Here is a 22,132-nt window from a genome sequence, read left to right as displayed (position 1 = left end):
GGCCACTTTTTTTTGCTAAATATTCACCCATTTGGACAGATAATCTATACATTTCCTAATATCTCCTATCATATATAAACATATTACATTTAGTTGTTCTTCAAAGTGTCTGAATTAAAAAAATTACAATCTAGAAAACAATGACTGAATTCTGGGAAGACCGAGTGTTTGAACATTCCTGTATTCAGGCAACAGTTTGGACTGTTGAACTTGGCCGTCAAGCCAAACTTCAGAAATATGTGTGTTGTTACGGACCAATCAATGTTTCTAAAGGTCTCACAAAACAAAAAAAATATTTATCATTTGAAAAATATTTCCAAGCTGGGTGTCAAAACAGGAAATAGAGATGGTTATTATTTGCTTGCATTATTATCATGCTTTTTATCTTCTCTCCAGACTATTGTAACATACTTTTTACATGTATCAACAACAAAGACCTTTATCGCCTTCATCGTCCAAAAGTCTGCAGCAAGACTCTTCTTTGGAATAAACATTCTTTCATTCATCTTCTATACCGCTTATTCCATAGTGTGTCGCAGGGAAGCTGGTGCCATCTCCAGCAGTATAGGGCGAGAGGCAGGGTACACCCTGGACAGGTTGCCAGTCCATCGCAGGGCAAAACAGAGACATACAGGACAAACAACCATGCACACACTCATCCATACCTAAGAGGAATTTAGAGAGAACAATTAACCTAACAGTCATGTTTTTGGACTGTGGGAGGAAGCCAGAGTACTCAGTGAGAACCCACGCATGCACGGAGAGAACATGTAAACTCCGTGCAGAAAGACCTGCAGCCGGGAGTCAAACCCAGGACCTTCTTTCAGCAAGGCAACAGTGCTACCTACCAACTGCGCCACTGTGCAGCCCTTTGCCCTGCCCTTGGAATAAACAGAAAAGCTCATATCCCTTCTGTTTTAATGTCTTTGGCCTGGTTTACTGATCATTTTAGGATTAATTTTAAAATCCTGACTTTAACTTTAAGGCCCTGCGTGGTTAAGCTCCTATATTACCGAACTGTTTAAACCACACGCTCCAATGATAATCCCCAAGTCTGTGTCCAAACCAAATTCTACTTTTAGTCCCAAGGCTGAAGTATAAGACTCGAGGGGATTGCCCTTTCCAGACTTTGGAATCTGGAGTCATTTAAAAAGTTGCTGAGGACATTCTTATTTAATTGTGCTTTTCCTTAAGATGTTTTTAAATATTGTATTTGTTTTAATAACTTATATAATTTTATTAGATTTTTGTCATTTAATTGTGTTTAAATGTTTATACTCTTTTTAAGCACTTTGTGATTTTATCATTGAATGGTGCTACATAACTATACTTACTAAATGCTTTTACATTTACAAATCTAACAGCTGAATTTAGGGCAACAAATGTTCCAAAGTAGGTTAAAAAACAAACAAGAGTTTTAGAAAGATTTCCACCAATGTTCCTTTATTTGCCATCAGTAACTAATAATCTTGCAATGATAACAAAATCTGGGCCGGAACCTATCAATAACTTAAAACTTGGATATTAAACTCTGAGCTGCAGGAAGATAATATAAACACATTTAACCTCATGTCAGGAAGTGATAGTGTATGCAATTTATTAAAAGAATGGACAACAATGCACTTAAAATGATAATGCAGCTTTGAATACAATAAAAAGCTGGCACAGCAGAGCTTAATGTTACTTCTTTTTCCCACTTTTGGGAGCTTTGTCCAGTCCCTGGATGTACTTGCGAGGAATCTGAAATTGATCTGAAATTTGATTACAGAGGAGAAATCATAATTCTGTTTGCGCAAATAAATAATGTTATATCCCTAATGTTAGAATGTTTCTTACCAAGCAACAAACTTCCAACCTGATGAACCTGGTTACCTTGGATTTGGACCAGGACTCTGTCTTTAGCTCCAGGGAGGAGCTGTAATACTGTGCTGGCCTGAACCCTGTGCTGCAGAGCAGTGGCAACTGCTGCAGGATCCAAGCCGTATACTTCCAAATTCTTTATTAGAGTCACCTACAGACATAAACAAGAAATTTACATTCATAAAACAACTCAGATCGTTCTGAATTATTTGAAACGTTTATTTTATTTAATAAAGACTCTGAAAAGTTTGACTTTTTAAACCTAAATGATCCACAAAGCAAAAATATCTTCCAGTTTCAGATGTTTTATGTCAGACATGCAAGTGATGTAGGTCCAGGACACCAAAGTGACATGAAGTGACATTACATGATAAACATATTATTATATATGTGTAATTCCTAGAATTCAGATGACTACAGTTGTCCTTTAAGTTGAGACAACCTTTATTAAAAAAATAAATAATCTTAGAGAAAAAAAAATCTTAACTATCTATGTCATTTCCTTTCCACTTTCATCACCAATCCAAATTTTTGAGCGTTTTGCTTGTTTATGTTTCTATTCCTAAAAAACTCACCCTAGGCCTACTTTGATTAGGAGAGGTGGTCATTTTTTCCCTTACGTTACAATTTAAAACTCTCAAAATCTGTACTGAAACACACACAAAAAAAAAGAAATGTAATCTGGAAATATCTACTTGGACTGACAGCTATCAGTTTATGAAAATGTTTTAAAACTTGTCACCTTCTTGTTGGAACCCCGAGAAGCTACAGAGATGTCTATTGGCTCAATGTGACCCTTCTTTACAATTGGTGCCTGTCCAGGGAACACAACCTGATAGCACTCTTGCATTCTTCCCAATGTCCTGTGAAGAAGATGATGATGGTACTGAATAAAAACTTCAGACACAAATATAATTTTTTTTTAAATCCATCCATCCATCCGCCCATGAGTCTATCTGTCATCCTCCAGCTCATTATGGGAGATCCCAAGGCATTCCCAGGCCAGGCGGAACCTCCAGTGAATTTTGGGTCTTCTTCCAGTGGGTCATGCCTGGAAAACCTCCTGATCAGATGCCCGAACCACCTTAACTGACTCTTTTTTCAATGCGGAGAAGCAACGGCTCTACTTTGAGCGCTACCCAGGTTGATGGAGCTTGTCACCCTACCTCTAAGGCCGAGTACAGCCACCCTACGAAAAAAAGCTTATTTCGGCCACTTGTATCCAGTATCATGTTGTTCCGGTAATAACTCAAATGTCTGATACAGTTAACAAAAAATTCTAAATAAAATTGTTTTTTAAAATTAGACTATTAAAAGGAACTATAAAAGGGGAATTTTAAGATGCCCTTCATGATCAAGGGGAAGACTGCTAACGTGACATTCACTAACACCATTTACAAGGAGAATGAGTCACAAAATGGCATTGTAAACAGCCTACCTTTTTTAGCAGAGATCTCTATCTAAGCATATTAATCGAAAGTTCAGTGGAAGGAGAAATTATGGAAAGAAAACGCACAAGTAACAGGGATAAATGTTAGTATGAAGTTTCCACAGTCCGTGACTGGGGAGCCATGTGATCTGCTGGTGTTGGTCCACTGTGTTGCATCAAGTCCAAAGTCAGTGCAGTTGTCAACCAGGAGATTTGAGACCACTTCATCCATCGTTCTGTTGACAAACTTTATGGAGATGCTGATTCCACTTTCCAGAAGAACTTGGCACCTGCTCACACTGCTAAAATGTACCACTACCTGGTTTAATGACCATGGTATCACTGTGCCCAATTGGTCACAGTGATACCCAATTGTGTGTATCACTGACTTAAATGGTATTGTGAAGAGGAAGATGAGAGACACCAGAACCAACAATGCGTATTAAAGGATGCTATTAAAGCAACCTGGGCTTCCTTTCCATCTCAGCAAAGCCACAGGCTGATTACCTCCATGCCACGCTGCAGTACATCAAGCAAAAGGAGCCTCAACCTAGTACTGAGTGCATATACTTTACAGAACATTGACATATTTCTATTTATGAACTGAATTATAGAAGAAAACGTTTTTTTAAATATTTCAATTTATTGAGATGTAACCTGGAAGTCAAATTCCCTTTAGTATTTCATCTGCACAATTCACCACATTAACAACCACTGGTGCATGTGGTTACAAGTTACTAACAGCTAGAAAATGTACAAAACAAGTAAATATTAACAGTACCCCCTATATTCTATAATAATAACAATATTTATTTACCTGCTAAAAAGGTCATCCCACTTGAGAGACTCTACCTCCTGGTATTCTGATTTTTCCAGTAAGCAGTCACACAGAGTTGGGTTTATAGTCACGTAACTGGTGAAAAAGAAAGAGGAGCTTTGGTTAGATGGTTGGACCTTAACAAGGAGCATGTGGCCTTGTTACACTCCATCGGATGCCTAACAGGTTTGATCCAATTTCTTTCATTTCCAATTATAGACTCCTTTCAAGAAATCTTGAGAATAACTTACTTTTACACATGAAAAGAAGTATTTCAGATGTCTTAAATGTGACATTTTAACCTTTTAAATGATTGTAATGACATTACATGGTCAAGGGTTGAGAACTATATTTACTTAGCAGTGAAGATAGAATTGCTAACTATACATGTCTGAGAAACCCAGAATGACATTTTATTTTAAAGCTACTTATTCTCTTGAATCCACAGACAGGCAAAGAGAAACAAGATGTAAACTGGTATTAATACAAATTACAATACAGATACTGAAGCTAAAACGTGACCTTAACTAAAGTTTACTGCAATAATTGATGTAGTTTGCAAATCAAAACCTTAGTCATCCACTTACTTCTTATTATTTTCATCCACCAGCTCATTCTTCTTCACATAGTCAGTGACTATACTTCTGATTTCAGCAGGATGCATTGTTGTTCCTTTCCTAAACAGGGGCCAAATCACGTCAGTCCCTCAATCGGTGTGAGAATGTCACAAATCTTCCAGCACATCAATAATCCTAACCCTAACCCTCTTTTTAGATTTTAAGCTTCCAAACGTCAGGAAGGTAATGGTTTTCAAATTATTTTTTAAATTTTGATAGCCATATGTTTATTTAGAGTCAAAGGATAACACAACATACATATTTGGTTATTTTAAAAATAATAATTTTTACTTATTTATTCAAGTTGGAGTTTATTGTGAATTTTCTCAAGCCCAGCTCAAACATGCCTAAAAAATAGCAAAAAATCACACATTTTTTGTAGCCATCAACAACCTACCAGTATTGTGGCAGATTTTTGAAATAGTACAGATCAATGACATTGTCTAATCCTCTGGCAAAGGCCCAGCTTTTAAGCACAGTTTAAACATTTTTAATAGAGTTGAAGTCAAGGCAGGTCCACGACCAATTCAATGTGTATTTAGGATCATTGTCCTGCTGAAACACACCATTGTGTCCAAATGTCAGCCATTTAGGAACTGATTTGGGTGGAAGTGAAAGATTTTAGAGGTTGTCTTCCATCTGGTTATTCTATCCATCTTGTGCAAATCACCAGCACCACTGACAGTGACACAGCCCCAGAGAATGATGCTGCTACCACCATGCTTAGAAGTTGGTGCAGTGTTCAATAGGTTTAAAAACCTAATATTGATTCCTTCTTTTTTGTCTTCATGGCCAAATAGATGATAAAGCAGGCTAACATTAAGCTTCTAAAATGGTCCTGAGATCAACCCTACTGAAAATATGCATCCAAATCTTTATTTGTATATGTGTTGTACAAAAGGAACAGTTCAAATGTATCTTTAAAAGCCAAAATTATTTGGCTTTTAGGTTCAAGTTCATAATTACATCATGCAAACATCTGTCCAAAACTATTATATATTTTTTTCCTAAACCATAAAGACGTTTGAGAAAGTTAATATAAACAGACCAAACCATTAACACAAACTATTCCAATGGTCCTCATAAACTCAAGAGTGTTTCATCTGCTTTACTATGCACTACCCCTATATAACAGTTCATGTTCCAAGAATAAGAAAAAAGTCAATTTGTCAGGTTTCTTAGAGGATTTACAGCTTTATATTTCCTTAAAAATGGAAGTAAAGAGGTATATGGTACCACACTAAGAAAAGCAAAACAGAAAGGGTGATCCTGAACACTACAGAACACTAATATTTATTTGACTTTTACCTAGGGAATATTAACTTATCAATTCACAAGAGAGATGAGAGTTTAAGGTTAGGTTAAGCAAACCCCAGACCCCATTCCTCCTGAGGTGCTGGAGTATCTCCTCAAAGTAAACACCAGCTCTCGCTCTCGCTGTGATGGCCACCTGCTGCCTGAACCATTAAAACATGAGCCTGCATGAGGAGCCGGGGGTGAGAAAACATCAAAGTGGACAGACACACACCTCTTGTTTGTGTCCAAAAACAGTGGCTCCAACCGAGCAGAGACAGAGTATAGAGTAGTGATCTCTGGAGGGTGGTACGGGGCTTCTCCTTCTCCTCCACCCTGCAGCACCTTATTTTCAACACCTGCCTCCTCTGGAACGCTGAAGGACCGCAGTCTGTCAAATGTTTAGTGGCCAAGGAGAGAAAGTAAATGTGTGAAGGTTGCAGAAATAAATTAAAATTAAAAATAAGCTTAAATTGTGGCAGGGTTAACTCACTGTGGATTTTTCCAGTCCACCTCCACAATGCTCTCCACACCCTTGGTGAGTTCTTTCACTTGAACAAGACAATACTGCTGTTGCATGACTTGTAGAAACTTGGACAGCTGTTGGAAGGGTGAAAAATATGCATATTGACAAGTGTCCCATATGACTTGGTCCTACTCTGGGGATATTTGGTACCTTTTTATATCTGGATTTCTTGATATCCAGTTGCTTTCCACTTGGGCTGGAAAACAGAGGATGGTCTCAGGAGGACTGATTTCAGTTTGTTCACATCAGGTTTGAATAGACTGGGAATACGTTACCAGCAGGTGAACATGTGGTTGCGGAGAAATGTACTAGTCAGCAGAGGGAGCTCTGACCTCTTAACCTTGCTCTTTAGAGCATGCAGGAAGCACTGCAGCAGCAGGGCATCCATTTCCTCTGGAAAAACAGGGTTTAAAACCTTTTTCACTCTGTTATCTTTCAAACATCAGCAATAAAAAAAAACAACTTTATAATCATTGACAATTGACAGCATTTAATTGTAATCCAAAATAATTATAACTAGGACCATGTTTGCTACCTTGTGGAGTTTTCTGCTCGTCCTGGGTCTCCTCGGATTTTTCGTTGCTGCTTTCCACTTTGTCTTCCTCCTTCTCTGTGAGACTCAGTTCCTCAAAACCACAACAGGCTTGATCTTCGACAGTGTCACCAGAGCTTTGCTGCTCCTCCACACACTTCCCAACATCATCATCTTTATATTCTTCTTTCTGACTGACTTCACATGGCTCTCCGTTTGCATCTTCTACGTCATCATCATCATCTTGTAAAGAGGGAGGATTTGATTTATCACCAAATGCCCTGTAAAATTAAAACAATGTTGAAATTTGTCATTTGTGTTGGTACATGAGTCAAAACAAATGGGCATATTAATCAACCTGAAACAGCAACAATATCAGTGTGCCTTGAAAAGCAGTTCACCTCCTATGGTATCTCTGTGCTTTTCTTGTCTTCTTGCTTGCAGAGTTCCTCCCAGACTTTGACATACATTGCATAAATGTCATGTTAATTTTGGGTTTTTTGAAGATTTAGCCGAATCATTTTGAAAATATATACGTTTTCACAGTTGCAGCTCAATAAATTATAACATCACAGTTAATTTATTTCAGTTATTTAATTCTGAACAGAAAACTCACGTTAGAGCAATTCAGTACACGCCGAGTGTTATATTTCAGTTTCTTTTATCTCATTTAAATTTTCATGATTATGGTTTACAGCTAATCAAAACTCAAAGTTCAGTTTCTTCGGAAATTAGAATATTGCTTAAGACAAATAAAACACATTTTTAATGTAGCAATGTTAAGTTATGGCCCTATAACGGCCTACACAATCATCGGGAAAAATATTAAATTGACAGTTAGCCAAGACAACTAATGACACCCTCTACATGGATGACCAGCCACAAAATGGTATCACTAAAGAGGCTGAATTTTCACAGAGGGCTTTATCCAAGCTTATCAATGGGAAATTCAGAGGAAGGAAAAAGTGTGGTAGAAAATGGTGCATAAGCAACAGAAATAATCACAGCCTTGACAGGATTATAATCACAACCCATTCAAGTGTTTGTGGGAGATTCACAGAATGCGGACTGGATCCGGAGACAGCGCTTCAAGAGCCACTGCACACAGATGTATCCAGGACATGGGCTGCAAACATCACATTTCTTGTGTTAAACCATGTCAAGCCTTTATTTCTTTTAGTTTTGAATATTATGGCTTACATATAATCTTAAGTGTCTCAGGAAATTAGAATATTGTGAAAAGGTTATAGCATGCTCATAGAAAGTTAAGTGGAAGGAAAAATTGTGATAGAAAAAGGTCCGCCAGCAACAGAGACAACTGCAACCTTTAAGAGGATTGTCGAGAAAAATCAATTTAAAAGTTTGAGAGAGTTTCACAGGGAGTAGACTGAGGCTAGAGCTAGCACATTAAGAGCCACGATGCACAGACAAATCCTACGCATGGGCTACAAATATCGCATTCCTGGTGTTACGCCACTCTGGAACCAGAGACAACGTCAGAAGCGTCTTACCTGGGCTAAGGAGAAGAAAGAACTGGACTAATGCTCAGTGGTTTGGGCTGCCATTTGACCTGTCGGTGTTGGTTTACTTTTATTAAGTCCAAAGTTAGCACAGCAATCTAAGTCTGATTTTAGGGATTCATTCTGCTGGCAAACTTTGCCCTATTGTCCATGGTATCGATGTGCTTTGGCAGGTAAAGACCTGGCCTGAACTTAATGGAGAATCCATGTGTGTAGTTAATCAATATGAGATTCACATTTTGAATTAAATTGCTGAAATAATTTACTTTCTGAGGATATTTTGAGTTGCAAATGTACAGAGTCAAATACGTTTCCTTTCAGTGAAGGTCTGGCTCTTTTACACCTTGGCCAAGTGATGATACATCCAAATAACTTTTATGGTCTTGTACATCTCTAAAAAACTGTTATAACCTATAAATCTAGACATTTCTTTTGAAGATTTTCACTGAGCTGCTAGGCGAGTTTCTCACTGTTCTTGGTATCAGTTAGTTCCAGTGAGTGCTGTCCAACACATTTTGTACTTTGGCAAAGAGAAAATAATAAAAACAGTGAATCCGGATCCCCAAAGAGAAATTCACAGGCCTGGTCAGGACAAAACCTTCTAGAACATTCAGCAAAACTTCAGCACAACCTCAGTGAATGCATGTACACATTTGAGCCTGAATGTACAAATAAAACTTGTAACTCACATGATCATTAAGCCATATGAACAGTTTTAAAAAAATTATTTCAGCCAAATATTTATGAGATTTATGACCATGCTGGTGTATATAAACTTGAGACAGAAATTTTAAATTAATTTCTGGAGTATGCAGAGGATTTCTGCCAGTTACCTTCAAATCAAAGTCTGCGTGAGAACAAATTCTGGTTGAGTTAAAAAAACAAAAAAATGAAACTGCCTCTTTATTAGCATCAAAAAATAAATATTCAATAAATTAGATTGAAATGTTCATTTATTTCTGTAAGTCAATTTACTAAATGAAGTTCATTATATAGACTAATTACACACAGACTAATGTTTTTAAGCCTTTCTGTCTGTTAGTTATGATGATTTTCCGCTCAGACCCATAAAGGCAATCTTACAAAGAAAAATAAAAAACTCATACTGAATTTTCTCAAACTGCAGTACAAGAACATCACAATTCCTTCCATCTTATAGAACCAATTGACACCAAACTCTGTTTTTGTCCTATAACTTCAGCTACAACATACAAGATGAAAACACTTCTCAGTTGGCCGAAGAGCTGTGAAGCAGTCACCCTTGGATAATAAAATAAAAATTTTTTATTAACTGCTTACAGGTCATTTTCAAAATGTACTTTTAATACGACAAATGAGCCCGAGAGGAACACATATTTCTTTCTTTCTTCCTTCCTTCCTTTCTTCCTTCCATCCATCCTTCCTTCCTTCCATCCTTCCATCCATCCATCCATCCATCCATCTATCCAATCATCCGTCCATCCATCCATCCGTCCATCCATCCCCGCTTCTTCTGCCGTACTGGGTCACGGGGGAGGTGGTGACTATCTCCAGCAATTCCTGCGAAAGGCAGGGTACACCCTGGACAGGTCGCCAGTCCATCGCATGGCAACACAGAGACACACAGGACAGACAACCATGCACACACCTATTCATACCTAAGGGGAAATGTAAAGAAACCAATTAACCAAACAGTCTTGTTTTTGGCCTGTGGGAGGAAGCCGGAGTACCTGGAGAGAACCCACGCATGTAAGGGGAGAACATGCAAACTCCACGCAGAAAGACCTGCAGCCGGGAGTCGAACACAGGATGTTGGATGGGTGCAAAAACTTGTTATCACTCATGTAAAAACTTTGGGTTGCAAGGCACCTGCACTATGCCTTCCTCCCTGTGTGTGTGAGATCATTGTTATCTCTGTGTGAACCAGCCTCCTTTCTGTCTCACACACATACACCCTGTCTGAACTGTCTGTTGAATTGTGTATATAAATAAAGAGATAGGGTGTCAAAACTTTGTAGTTTCACTGCAAAGTGGGCTACCCCTGTCACAAGTAACTCTGACTGTATCGTTCTTACCTCTGAGTTGACTAAATAATACCCAACATTTATTGGTCCTTCGTAGCCGGATTAATTCAATAACCTTATTTCTCTTTGCTTTAACAGTGACTCTGGGATCCGTGGGGGAAGCCTGACGTCGAGCGAAGCACCGCTGCACAGCCTCCATTAGCCGGAGTGGCTGAAAGTCCCGGTGTGTGTGAATTCACACCTGTCCAGTGGGTTATCGCCTTCCTCGGCGCGGGGTGACTCTCACAGGGTCCAGAGAGTCACTAAGAAGTCAACTCCGAGGTGAGACAGTTTTAAAATACAGTTCATAGGAAAAGTACTTAACAGTCGTTGGTAGTGCGTCGCCGGTAAGGACGCTGCATTCGGATGGTTTTATTCCACCGTGAAAGGAATAGTGACAAATTTGGTACAATCCCGCCGTGAAGGGGATTAAAGAAAACGATTGAGGATTATTCTCCTGTGAGGGAATAGAGTAAGCGCTATATAAATAAAAGAAGAAAAGTACTTAACAGTCGTTGGTAGTGCGTCGCCGGTAAGGACGCTGCATTGGGATGGTTTTATTCCACCGTGAAAGGAATAGTGACAAATTAAGGTAGGGCCCCGCCAAGAAGGGGGCCAAATAAAACGACTAAGGGTTATTCCCCTGCGTGGGAATAGAATAAGCGCTATAAAAGTAAAAAGAACGGAGTAAATTGAGCTCATAAAATAACACCAAGTTAACTTAGAAAAAATTACAAGGTACCTGAAACTAACTGTGTGACTGTGTTGTGTGTGTATGGAGGACTAAGCATTTTAATAGAATCATAGCAGGATTCTGCTAGTCCTGTGTTTTCTTTTGCCCAGATTAAAACTACGTACTGGTGACTTTGGAGATTAAGGTCGGATTTCATTCCAGAAAATTAACACCGCTGCGAATTAGTCGCAGTAGAAGGCCGTGTTAATGTCCTCTCCTTAAAGTCTCATGCCAGTGACCTTTTATCTGGGACATTCATACTACAATTAAACTAACATAAAACATAATGGGGAAACAACATAGTAAACTGAAAAATACTTTGGAGGGAGATGTAAAATTTATGGAGAATTATGTGGAAGGAGCAGGCATGATCTGCCATAAGTGGAATAAAAAACATGGGTTTTTGGGCAAATTAGAAACAAAGGCTGTCTTAAAATTACAAGGGGATCTAAAATTAGAAATAATGAAAACTAAAAAGAGACAAAAGACAGGACAAAGGAAGGTTGAATATAAACTGTCAGAAAAATGGTTGGAACAGAGCAAGCTGAGAGACATACAGAGGCAGGATAAGAGGGAGAAGCGAAAAGAAAAGTTAACAGCCGCAGTTATGGTGCGGCAAGAGGAGGAGACTACAGCTGTTTTCAGACAGCAAAGGCGGCAGCCTCCAGGAGCGCAGCCGCCTGCTACACAGGCAGTGGTACAGCGTGAGGAGGAGAAAGAAGGCGCAGCAGCAGCACCTCCTCAAACCCCCGACCAAAAGCCAGATAAATCAAGCAACCCTTTTAAAACAGAAGAACAGAGCTCCTGGTCTCCTAATCTCTGGGGGAGCACAGGCGTACAAACTAGGAGTAAAAAAAAAACCACTACTGACCCCGGCTTATACCCAAATGAAGCCTTAAAGGCTCATGAACAGGAATTTCATCCATCTGAAAAAAATAAAAAAATAATAGAGGAAGACACATTTCCTCTTGTAGAAGTGGCCAATCCAAACATAGGTAACGCTGATAATCCACAGCCGCCAACCATTCTAGTATATAGGCCATGGACGCAGGAAGACAGAACTGCCGCTTTAAAAGGTACCCCAAACATACAGGAAGGTGTACCGGAATTTTTAGCAGCTATCACAGAACTCAGAGGAAGTTTCCATCTTAATGGCAGAGAAATGCACCAGTGTCTTTCTCAGCTCTTTGGCCATCGCTGGTGTAGAGTAGCCGGAGATTTCACTGGAAATAATGCCCAGGGAAATTCAATGGCGCACAATTCAGCGGATTTAAGAGATGCCTTACGCATCCTTTATGACCGAATCAGAACAGAATACACACAGACAGCAGATTACGGCAAAATCTCACAATGTAAACAGAAAGATGAGGAAGACCCACAAGATTTTTTGGATAGAATGAGACGTGTTTTCAGAGCAAACTCTGCTATACCATACAATGAGGTAGAAGGCGGGGCATATCAACAGCAGCTGAAGAGAGCGTTTTTGCAAGGATTAAAACCTGAGCTCAGACGATACATAGATAAACATTGGGTACACCAGAATACAGGCACTGTCACCCAGGCGTTGGAATATGCCGACCATGCACACAAAACGCAACAACACAGGAAAACAGACACATTCACAATGCAAGATGGTTTAATAACATTGCAACAAGTGTCAGCACACTCATCAAGGGGGAGGGGAAGATTTAGAGGCGGGGGGAGCAGAGGAGGAGGAGAATTCAGAAACACACAAAGCATTGTGTGTCGGAGGTGTGGCAAAACAGGGCATTACGCCAGAGGATGCAAAGTAAACTTACAAAGCTCCAGAGCAAGAGATGAGAACTGTTGGCTTTGCAACAAGCAAGGACATTTTGCAAGAGATTGTCAGGAGAAATCGGTATACAACCCCAACTCCAACCAAAATTGACAATTACCGCCTCAGCCCTCTGCAGGGGAAGAAGATAACTCTGATATGGAGGAAGTTGACATACAAGCAGCCTTAGAACTGATAGCGTTAAGCAAATCACAAGATTTACCCTACAAGAACTTAATAATAAATAATGAAAAAGTGTACAACTGCTTGTGTGACACGGGGGCATGTAGGACAGTATTAACTGAACCCCCACCTGGAGTAAAATATTCTAACACTGCAGTACATGTTAGATCTGCAGCCGGTACATCAGAGGTCCATTATCTAAGCACACCGGTGATCATAAAAGAGCCTGAAACAGGATCCACATGCCAGGCTCCCGTTCTAATTAGTCAGAAATGTCCAGTAAATCTGCTAGGGAGAGACATTATGCAGAAGTTACACATAAACATCGTGTCTACAGAAACAGGCATGAAAGCTATTGTTGAGGAGGGAGCCCTAGTTGTACACGGGTCCTCACAACCACACTATTACTGGTCTCTAGATCTAGGACCATCCCCAACAGCTAGAGAGCTGCTAAGAAAAACAAGAGAAAAACAAATTTTTCAACAAACTCAGAACATGCCAGACACTGAACTCCATGTGACTATGAGATACAAAAACACTCCAGGGCCAGATTATCAATATGACACTGTTTTTCATAGAGAGAATAATCAAACCATTACCATACAGCATCTGTATGTTGACCCCAAAACAGGGAAATCCTCTGCCTCAGTCCTACTGTCGGAAAAACAACTACAACTGTTTAAAGACCACACCCCTCATCTATCACTGACTAAACCTGTAGGGGGTCAATGGAAGAATTCAGAACATTTTCTACAAAGAGCTGAGAGAGGGAGATATGAGGCATCAACAAGCTCTGACTGGAAAATAGATCATAATACAGGGATCTGGAAACTCACTCTAGGGTGGGTGATCAAAGTCCATCCAAAAACGCATATGGATGAAGCTGACTGAAAGCTACAGTGTCTGGCTGAAGAAAAACAAAATCTAAAACACTCTGCCTTGAAAGCTGTCCCACCTGAACTGTGGTCCCAATCATCAACTGATGTAGGACTAATAAAGGGGTTCCCACCATACAAGGTTAAACTAATATCTGAAAAAAGGCCATTAGTCCGTCAATACCCCTTAAAGCCAGAAGCCGAGGAAGGTATTAAGCCAGTAATACAGGACATGTTAAAATCAGGAATATTAAGAGAAGCCCCTGAAGCTACGTGTAACACACCTATTTTTCCAGTGCAGAAAGCCAGCACAGGAAAGTGGAGAATGGTTCAAGATCTCCGACAAATAAATGATATTGTACAGCATGCAGCTCCAGATGTTTCAAATCCACACACATTGCTGCATTCACTGACCCCAGATAAAAAGTATTTCTCAGTAATAGATCTTAGTAATGCTTTCTTCACAGTACCACTGCATGAAGAATCACAGCATTTGTTTGGTTTTCAGTTTAAAGGAAAGAAATACACCTATACTAGGCTTCCACAAGGTTTCAGTGAAAGCCCACATGTATATACACAAGCATTAAGGTACTCAATGAGCACCTGCATAATACCAGAACACAGTCAAGTTCTGCTATATGTGGATGACATTTTAGTAGCATCAGACACAGAAAAACACTGTGAAGAGGCCACAATTACTGTGTTAAAGCACCTACACCAAACAGGCCACAAGGCGTCAAGAGATAAGCTGCAGTTTTGTAAAAATGAAGTGGTTTATTTAGGGCACACACTGTCACAGAATGGACGCTCCCTGCTGAATAGCAGAAAAACAGCCATACAGGAAGCCCCAAAACCAATAACAAAGCAGCAAATGATGTCCTTTTTAGGACTTTGTAATTTCTGCAGAGAGTGGCTGCCCGACTATGCAGCCATAGTGCAACCATTACAATCTATGATTTATGGAACAAACATGACATTAAGGGACAAAATTATTTGGATAGAAGAGGGGGAAAAAGCATTTATTAACTTAAAGAACTTACTGCAAACCACAGTTACATTAGCCTTACCAGACTACAGCCAACCATTCACGCTGTGCGTGGACTCATGTCAGGGCTATATGGGCTATAAGATGGGCTTTTAAAAGGGATTTTAAATCCCTTTTATTGGCTGATCTTACAGTAAGAAGAGGAGTACTCCAGAGTTTTTGGAGCGACAACAGAAAAAGGCTCTGTCTCCTCAGGTCACAATCCGCCTCCTATGAATACCTTAAAGCAACAGAAGTTCTGACCTCAAACTTCTTCTGAGAACAATAATGATAAAAGCTAGGCTGGACTACTGCACTGACCTGATCATCGAATTTAAAACTATTATCACCACTAGATCAATAGTACTGCTTCATCCTAAAAGCAAGTACGTTTTTACAAAAATCAACCACTAATTTTGGTCATTGGTTCATTCATAAGAAGTTTATCTACATCCAAATTTAAATGTCATTTAAACAGTTTACCAGATTCTGTATTGACTGGCTTCCATTTGCTTTCAACAGGAGATACATTTACAGATCATCTGTAAAACAACGAAAAGACATAGGATGTCTCCTAAGAATCAACCTCAAAGGAAGCATTTACAGTGAGAAAAGTATAGGTCCGAAGATGGAGCCATGAGGTACTCCACAATTCAAAGGGGCCTCAGAGAAGGAAAACTGACCCGACTGGACAGAAAACATTCTGGCAGACAGGTAGGAGTGAAATGAGTAAAGAACTGCCCATAAAACCGACAAACTCGTCCAGACGTGATAATAAAACATCATGTCCCACCGTGTCGAAAGCAGCAGTCAAATCAAGCAAGATTACAACACCAGAATGTCCCGAGCCAGCAGGTAAAAGCAGGTTGTAAAAACTCTAAGTACTGTTTCTGTGCTGTGACAATTTCAAACAAGGCTGACATTTGTCAGTAATCCCATCATGCTGTAGATGCTCCTAAGGTTGGAAATAAACCACCTTTCTAAGATTTCAGAAAGAAATGGGAACTTAGAAATAGGCCTAAAGTTTGACAGAATATTAGGATTTAAGTTGCTTCTTTTAATAAGAAGTTGGACAATAACATGTTTAAAGCAGCTGGGACACAGAAACGAGGATGAGGCAGGATCAGAGGTGGAATGAGAGGGTGAGGACCTGACAGTGCTTCATAACAAAAAAAAAAACATGTAAAAGCTTTCACAAGTAATCCAGAAAGAACCAGGTAAGATGAATCACGAAGATTCAGGAAAGATTTCAGTGAGTTAAAAAGAGCTTGAGGTTTGTCGCTATCATCAGAAAAGCTTTATTGCCAAGTACGGTTTTGGACATACAAGGAATTTGTTTTGGCGTAGTCGGTGCAATACAATACAAATTAAACAGTATAAACATATCTACAATATAATATAAATATAAACTTGAAATAAACTGAATGTTAGCACTTTTGACTGCAGCCTGATACTCAGCAAAATAGTTTCCCAGAATCTAAAAAGAAATGTACAGCTTGTCTGACTTCCAGCTCCTTTTGGTGCACTGGCAGGTGCGTCTAAGCACTTGTGTTTGATCAATAAGCCAAAAATAATAGTACGATTAGTGTTAAACTCATTTAGGATTAAATCAACATCTCCATCCTGGTGAAACTCCACAGGGGGAAGCTCAGAGTCTGTAACAGGAAGTCAAAAACTGGGGCTCCATCTGTGGATTGATCAGACGAGGGGCGCATGCAGGTGCGCACGGCCAAGGGCACAAGTAGAAAGATTGAACTCAAAACAAACTGGCAGATGATCAGAAATACCTGAGTCACACTTACCATTTACATGTTCATCCAAGCCAAAGATAAGAACTAAGTCTAAGATGTGTCCCGTTTCATGAGTGGGACCACACACTAACTGAGTCGAAATAAAAGAGCCGATCAAGTTTTAAAAGTCTTTAGTTAACGGCTTATCTCACAGACATCAATATTAAAGTCACCAGCAATTAAAATATGATCATAAGTCAACATAATGCCAGACAAAAAGTCTGGAAAGTCTGAAGAAAATTTTTGTTAAATTTTGGGGCAAAGAAAGATAACCAAGCAGCACCAGGGATTCACATTTTATCTCCATGAGCTGGACCTTGAAGCTGGAAAAGCAGTCCGCTGGGACCTGTTGACACAGGAATCTGGAGAATAGGAGAGCTGATGAAACCACAGTCCGGTGGAAGACGTTCAGAGAAGGGGGTGACCTCATTGGCCCAGAGCCATGTCTCCGTCAGATACATAAAATCCAGCTCCCGCAAAGTGAAAAATTTGTTTTCTAGAGATCTAGCATTCATAAGAGGTCTGACTCAGGTTGCAGAACTCCACGTCCCGATGGAAGTCACCTTGAGGTGACCCTGGCATACTGCCAATCCAGGAACAATGAGTAAAATCCAATGCAGAGAGGAGCGATGACAACAGGAACGGAAATTCCTTTCAGAGAATTTCAGAATGGCCTTAATCCGCACCATCACGGCACCTGTTTTTCCCTGTCTCCTTGGAAGCTTTGTCTGCTATAAAAATGACAGGTGTGCGATGCAGGAAAGCTGGTATGCTAAAAATGGATGGTAGTGGGCTTCAGGGATCATCATTGGATTTTCAGTTCAAAATAGACTTATGAGAATGTCCAATATGTAAAACAGTTTGCCCATCACAAATCCACGTGGCAGAAAATTCTGACTTTGTCCTTAGTCATTAAAATCATCAACAATGACAACTACAACCGTTTTAAACCTACTCACAGAATGCAGTTTGATGCACTTCTGAGTTTAAATAAAATCAGATCGAGGTTATAGACATACAGGTCCTTCTCAAAAAATTAGCATATTGTGATAAAGTTCATTATTTTCCATAATGTCATGATGAAAATTTAACATTCATATATTTTAGATTCATTGCACACTAACTGAAATATTTCAAGTCTTTTATTGTCTTAATACGGATGATTTTGGCATACAGCTCATGAAAACCCAAAATTCCTATCTTACAAAATTAGCATATCATTAAAAGGGTCTCTAAACGAGCTATGAACCTAATCATCTGAATCAACGAGTTAACTCTAAACACCTGCAAAAGATTCCTGAGGCCTTTAAAACTCCCAGCCTGGTTCATCACTCAAAACCCCAATCATGGGTAAGACTGCCGACCTGACTGCTGTCCAGAAGGCCACTATTGACACCCTCAAGCAAGAGGGTAAGACACAGAAAGAAATTTCTGAACGAATAGGCTGTTCCCAGAGTGCTGTATCAAGGCACCTCAGTGGGAAGTCTGTGGGAAGGAAAAAGTGTGGCAGAAAACGCTGCACAACGAGAAGAGGTGACCGGACCCTGAGGAAGATGTCTGGAGTAGAAACATCCAGAGCCACCGTGCACAGGCGTGTGCAGGAAATGGGCTACAGGTGCCGCATTCCCCAGGTCAAGCCACTTTTGAACCAGAAACAGCGGCAGAAGATCCTGACCTGGGCTACAGAGAAGCAGCACTGGACTGTTGCTCAGTGGTCCAAAGTACTTTTTTTGGATGAAAGCAAATTCTGCATGTCATTCAGAAATCAAGGTGCCAGAGTCTGGAGGAAGACTGGGGAGAAGGAAATGCCAAAATGCCAGAAGTCCAGTGTCAAGTACCCACAGTCAGTGATGGTCTGAGGTGCCGTGTCAGCTGCTGGTGTTGGTCCACTGTGTTTTATCAAGGGCAGGGTCAATGCAGCTAGCTATCAGGAGATTTTGGAGCACTTCATGCTTCCATCTGCTGAAAAGCTTTATGGAGATGAAGATTTCATTTTTCAGCACGACCTGGCACCTGCTCACAGTGCCAAAACCACTGGTAAATGGTTTACTGACCATGGTATCACTGTGCTCAATTGGCCTGCCAACTCTCCTGACCTGAACCCCATAGAGAATCTGTGGGATATTGTGAAGAGAACATTGAGAAACTCAAGACCCAACACTCTGGATGAGCTAAAGGCCACTATCGAAGCCTCCTGGGCCTCCATAAGACCTCAGCAGTGCCACAGGCTGATTGCCTCCATGCCACGCCGCATTGAAGCAGTCATTTCTGCAAAAGGATTCCCGACCAAGTATTGAGTGCATAACTGTACATGATTATTTGAAGGTTGACGTTTTTTGTATTAAAAACACTTTTCTTTTATTGGTCGGATGAAATATGCTAATTTTGTGAGATAGGAATTTTGGGTTTTCATGAGCTGTATGCCAAAATCATCCGTATTAAGACAATAAAAGACCTGAAATATTTCAGTTAATGTGCAATGAATCTAAAATATATGAATATTAAATTTTCATCATTACATTATAGAAAATAATGAACTTTATCACAATATGCTAATATTTTGAGAAGGACCTGTATGCTTAGGTGAAAAATGTGGACAATCTTGTTATCCTTTCATTTTCTGCTGGTTGAAATATATCTCTATCAAAGAACCTGCAGCACATATTCCCTCTTTAAAGTATTAAAGTACTTTGAAAAAAAATAAAAATCTTTATCGTTTAATAGCAGAATTAGTCGGTCCAGATATTCAAATAAAACCCGAAGTCGATATTCACCAGTAAAAGCCTGATTGGTGCATGTCTCATACAACAGTTAAAGGACACTCACCAGAGGTAATCCATGTATGTGTGGAGAATAGACACTCCTCTCCCTTTCATACCCGAACTGTGCATCTCTGCGCTTGACATTGCAGCTTGGCCAATAGCAACAGGTGCCCTGCCAACAGCAGGGAGAGCATGGTTATCCTCATATCTTTGAGGAAGGTGAAACAAAGCATCTGCAAATTTTTAATCTGTCCCACACCTATTATTCACAATCGCAACAGCACAGCAGGAACCTTGTTTCACATCTGGGAGTCCACATGAAGGCATCAACACACCTGGCAGCATGAGATCTTTGGAGAAGCACATCGTTTTCATCACAATTGAGACACGCACATAAACAACACGTCATGCTGAAAAGGGAAACTTACCGGCCCCTCCAATCAACTTCTGAAGCACAGGAGCCCATGTTCTGAATACTGGTAGGAGAGCAGGGTAGCACCAAAGCACATACACTGAAAGATGAGAGAGAAAACAACAATATTCTGGGCAGATTTATTACCCATTAGTCCCCATTTACATAAAGCCATTTTCCTTTTTTTTTTATTACCTGTAGGATAAAGTCGTTTCTCTAGTTCAAAGAAAAGAGGGTTTTTATGAAGAACATAAAGAGTCACAGCTTCTCCTTTGTGCGCATAAATCTTCACAACATTAATTTCTTCTTTGTTGGGGGCGAGCTCTGACAGATCATCAGCAGAGAGTGACGGAAATGCTGCTGAAAGGTCAGCTTTCAGCTTCCTCCTGCATGTAGTTAAACACATTTTACTGTTGGTTTCAAGTTTTTCATTTTCATTGAATAACTTTAACTGCTAATAACTAGGATAATTTAAAATTGTGACATAACTTATACTTTAAGCGGTTGATTTATTAAGAGAAGAAACTAGAATCTTAGAATAACCGTCAACACAATATTTTCCTAGTAAAAATGTCAATTAATCCTATCGTTTTAGGGAATATTTGAGGATTTATTTTAAAAACATAATTCAGATTAATGACCGACTGCTATGTGCCATTTATCCCAAAGCTTCAGCACAAGCAGACGGAGAATAATCTCTATGTATCGTATCTGTGGTGTCAGCAGCACTGACTCACCTGTCTGATCCTTTGAGTACAGTGTTGGATTTGACACGAAACGGTTTGGCAAACATCTTTCCACAAATCAAACCTTTACGGCGACTACTTCACCGCGTCCACCATAAAACACCAGTGGTTTAACGCGTCAACAAAGCTTCATTACCGCAGCACATTTCTCCCACAGTAACATGCTTCCATTGTTTCCAAATAGCTTTACAGCGATCAAGGGTTTCTCGGTCCGACGCTTATTTGTTTCCGTATGGAACATGTACCGCGGAATTTCCGGAGTAACATTAGTTCCGCGCATCCAGACAATCACTTCGAGGGAAGTTCATGTTTCCCTGTTCAGTTATAGGTGCTCGTCGACCTTTTGAAGAACTATCTTACTTTTAATTAAAGTCGCTTCTTTAAATTGTATATATTTACAGAGTACACTGCAATTGCTGAACTAATATTTTTAAAAACAGTACCATACATTACCCACTTTGACTTTTCACTTTATTTTGGTTGACAAGGGAAAATGTGTTTGATCAGATTTTGCACTAATTGTCTTTCCATGCGTAATGCAAAGCTGTGAATTTTTCTGTTGTACATTAGGCCATTGTAATTTTTTTTTTTTGGCACCTTATTCACGTTATTTCATTTCAGGTGACTACATCACGAAGTTCATATTGCCAAAAGAATTGGGTCACACCACCAAATCAATTGTCCAGCAGGACAAATATACAACTGAGAATCTGAGGCAGTTTTTGAAACTGCCTCTGACCAACAAACTCTATGCAGTCTGATTGAACTCAACTGATTTTGCAAAGAAGAGTGGGCACAAATTTTACTGTGTAGATGTGCAAACCTGGTAGACACATAGGCCAAAAGATTTGCATCTGTAAGTGCAGCGAAAATTGGTTATACAGTGGATTTACTGGAGCAGCTGAATCTAGCCAACATGTTTTATTTGTAAAAGATTCGGAGAACCACTTATCATTACCCTTACACTTCACCATTATGCAGTAACTTGTTTTGATAAAAATCCCCTATAAAATACTGTACATTGTTCTGCAAGGCGCTGTTCCTGTCTGAAAAAGACTTATTACAGACAGTGTAGCGTCTTTGGAGGACCAGCTACAACAGAACATCATTGTGGTTCGGTAGAGTCTGAAAACTATTTCAGGTCACAAACCAAACTCCCAGGCTCTGTAGGAGATT

The 22,132-nt window shown here is 39.7% G+C and overlaps 1 protein-coding gene across 2 annotated transcripts; it reads right to left on the bottom strand.

Annotated features, from left to right (window-relative positions):
• Positions 1-1,572: 1,572 nt before the first annotated feature.
• On the bottom strand, positions 1,573-21,199 carry eif2d (eukaryotic translation initiation factor 2D). Of its 2 annotated transcripts, none has more exons than XM_047381887.1 (15): positions 20,948-21,199; positions 20,406-20,596; positions 20,227-20,310; positions 20,058-20,148; positions 19,863-19,970; positions 7,078-7,355; positions 6,818-6,935; positions 6,693-6,738; positions 6,510-6,616; positions 6,252-6,407; positions 4,694-4,783; positions 4,107-4,202; positions 2,603-2,723; positions 1,837-2,011; positions 1,573-1,751 (listed from the first exon to the last, which is right to left on the bottom strand). In XM_047381887.1, the coding sequence occupies exons 1-15, from the start codon at positions 21,001-21,003 to the stop codon at positions 1,681-1,683; spliced, it is 1,788 nt and encodes a 595-aa protein (XP_047237843.1). In that variant the 5' UTR covers positions 21,004-21,199; the 3' UTR covers positions 1,573-1,680. The 2 variants fall into 2 exon arrangements, with proteins under 2 accessions (XP_047237843.1, XP_047238581.1); XM_047382625.1 differs by having other exon boundaries at positions 6,875-6,935.
• Between the last annotated feature and the right edge of the window lie 933 nt (positions 21,200-22,132).

Source organism: Girardinichthys multiradiatus, chromosome 1 (assembly GCF_021462225.1).
Source record: "Girardinichthys multiradiatus isolate DD_20200921_A chromosome 1, DD_fGirMul_XY1, whole genome shotgun sequence".
Classification (NCBI taxonomy): Eukaryota; Metazoa; Chordata; class Actinopteri; order Cyprinodontiformes; family Goodeidae; genus Girardinichthys; species Girardinichthys multiradiatus.
Note: the sequence above shows the minus strand (reverse complement) of the source record. Positions and strands in the feature narration are given on the sequence as shown.

What these genes read in the sequence shown, in the direction of transcription:
- eif2d (XM_047381887.1), bottom strand. Translation starts at nt 21,003, where the DNA reads ATGTTTGCCAAACCGTTTCGTGTCAAATCCAACACTGTACTCAAAGGA. An exon ending in ACATACATGGATTACCTCTG is followed by an intron (nt 7,356 to 19,862) that starts GTGAGTGTCCTT and finishes TTAATTTTACAG; the next exon opens with GGCATTTGGTGATAAATCAA. An exon ending in AGAAATCCAGATATAAAAAG is followed by an intron (nt 6,617 to 6,692) that starts GTACCAAATATC and finishes CCCTTCCAACAG; the next exon opens with CTGTCCAAGTTTCTACAAGT.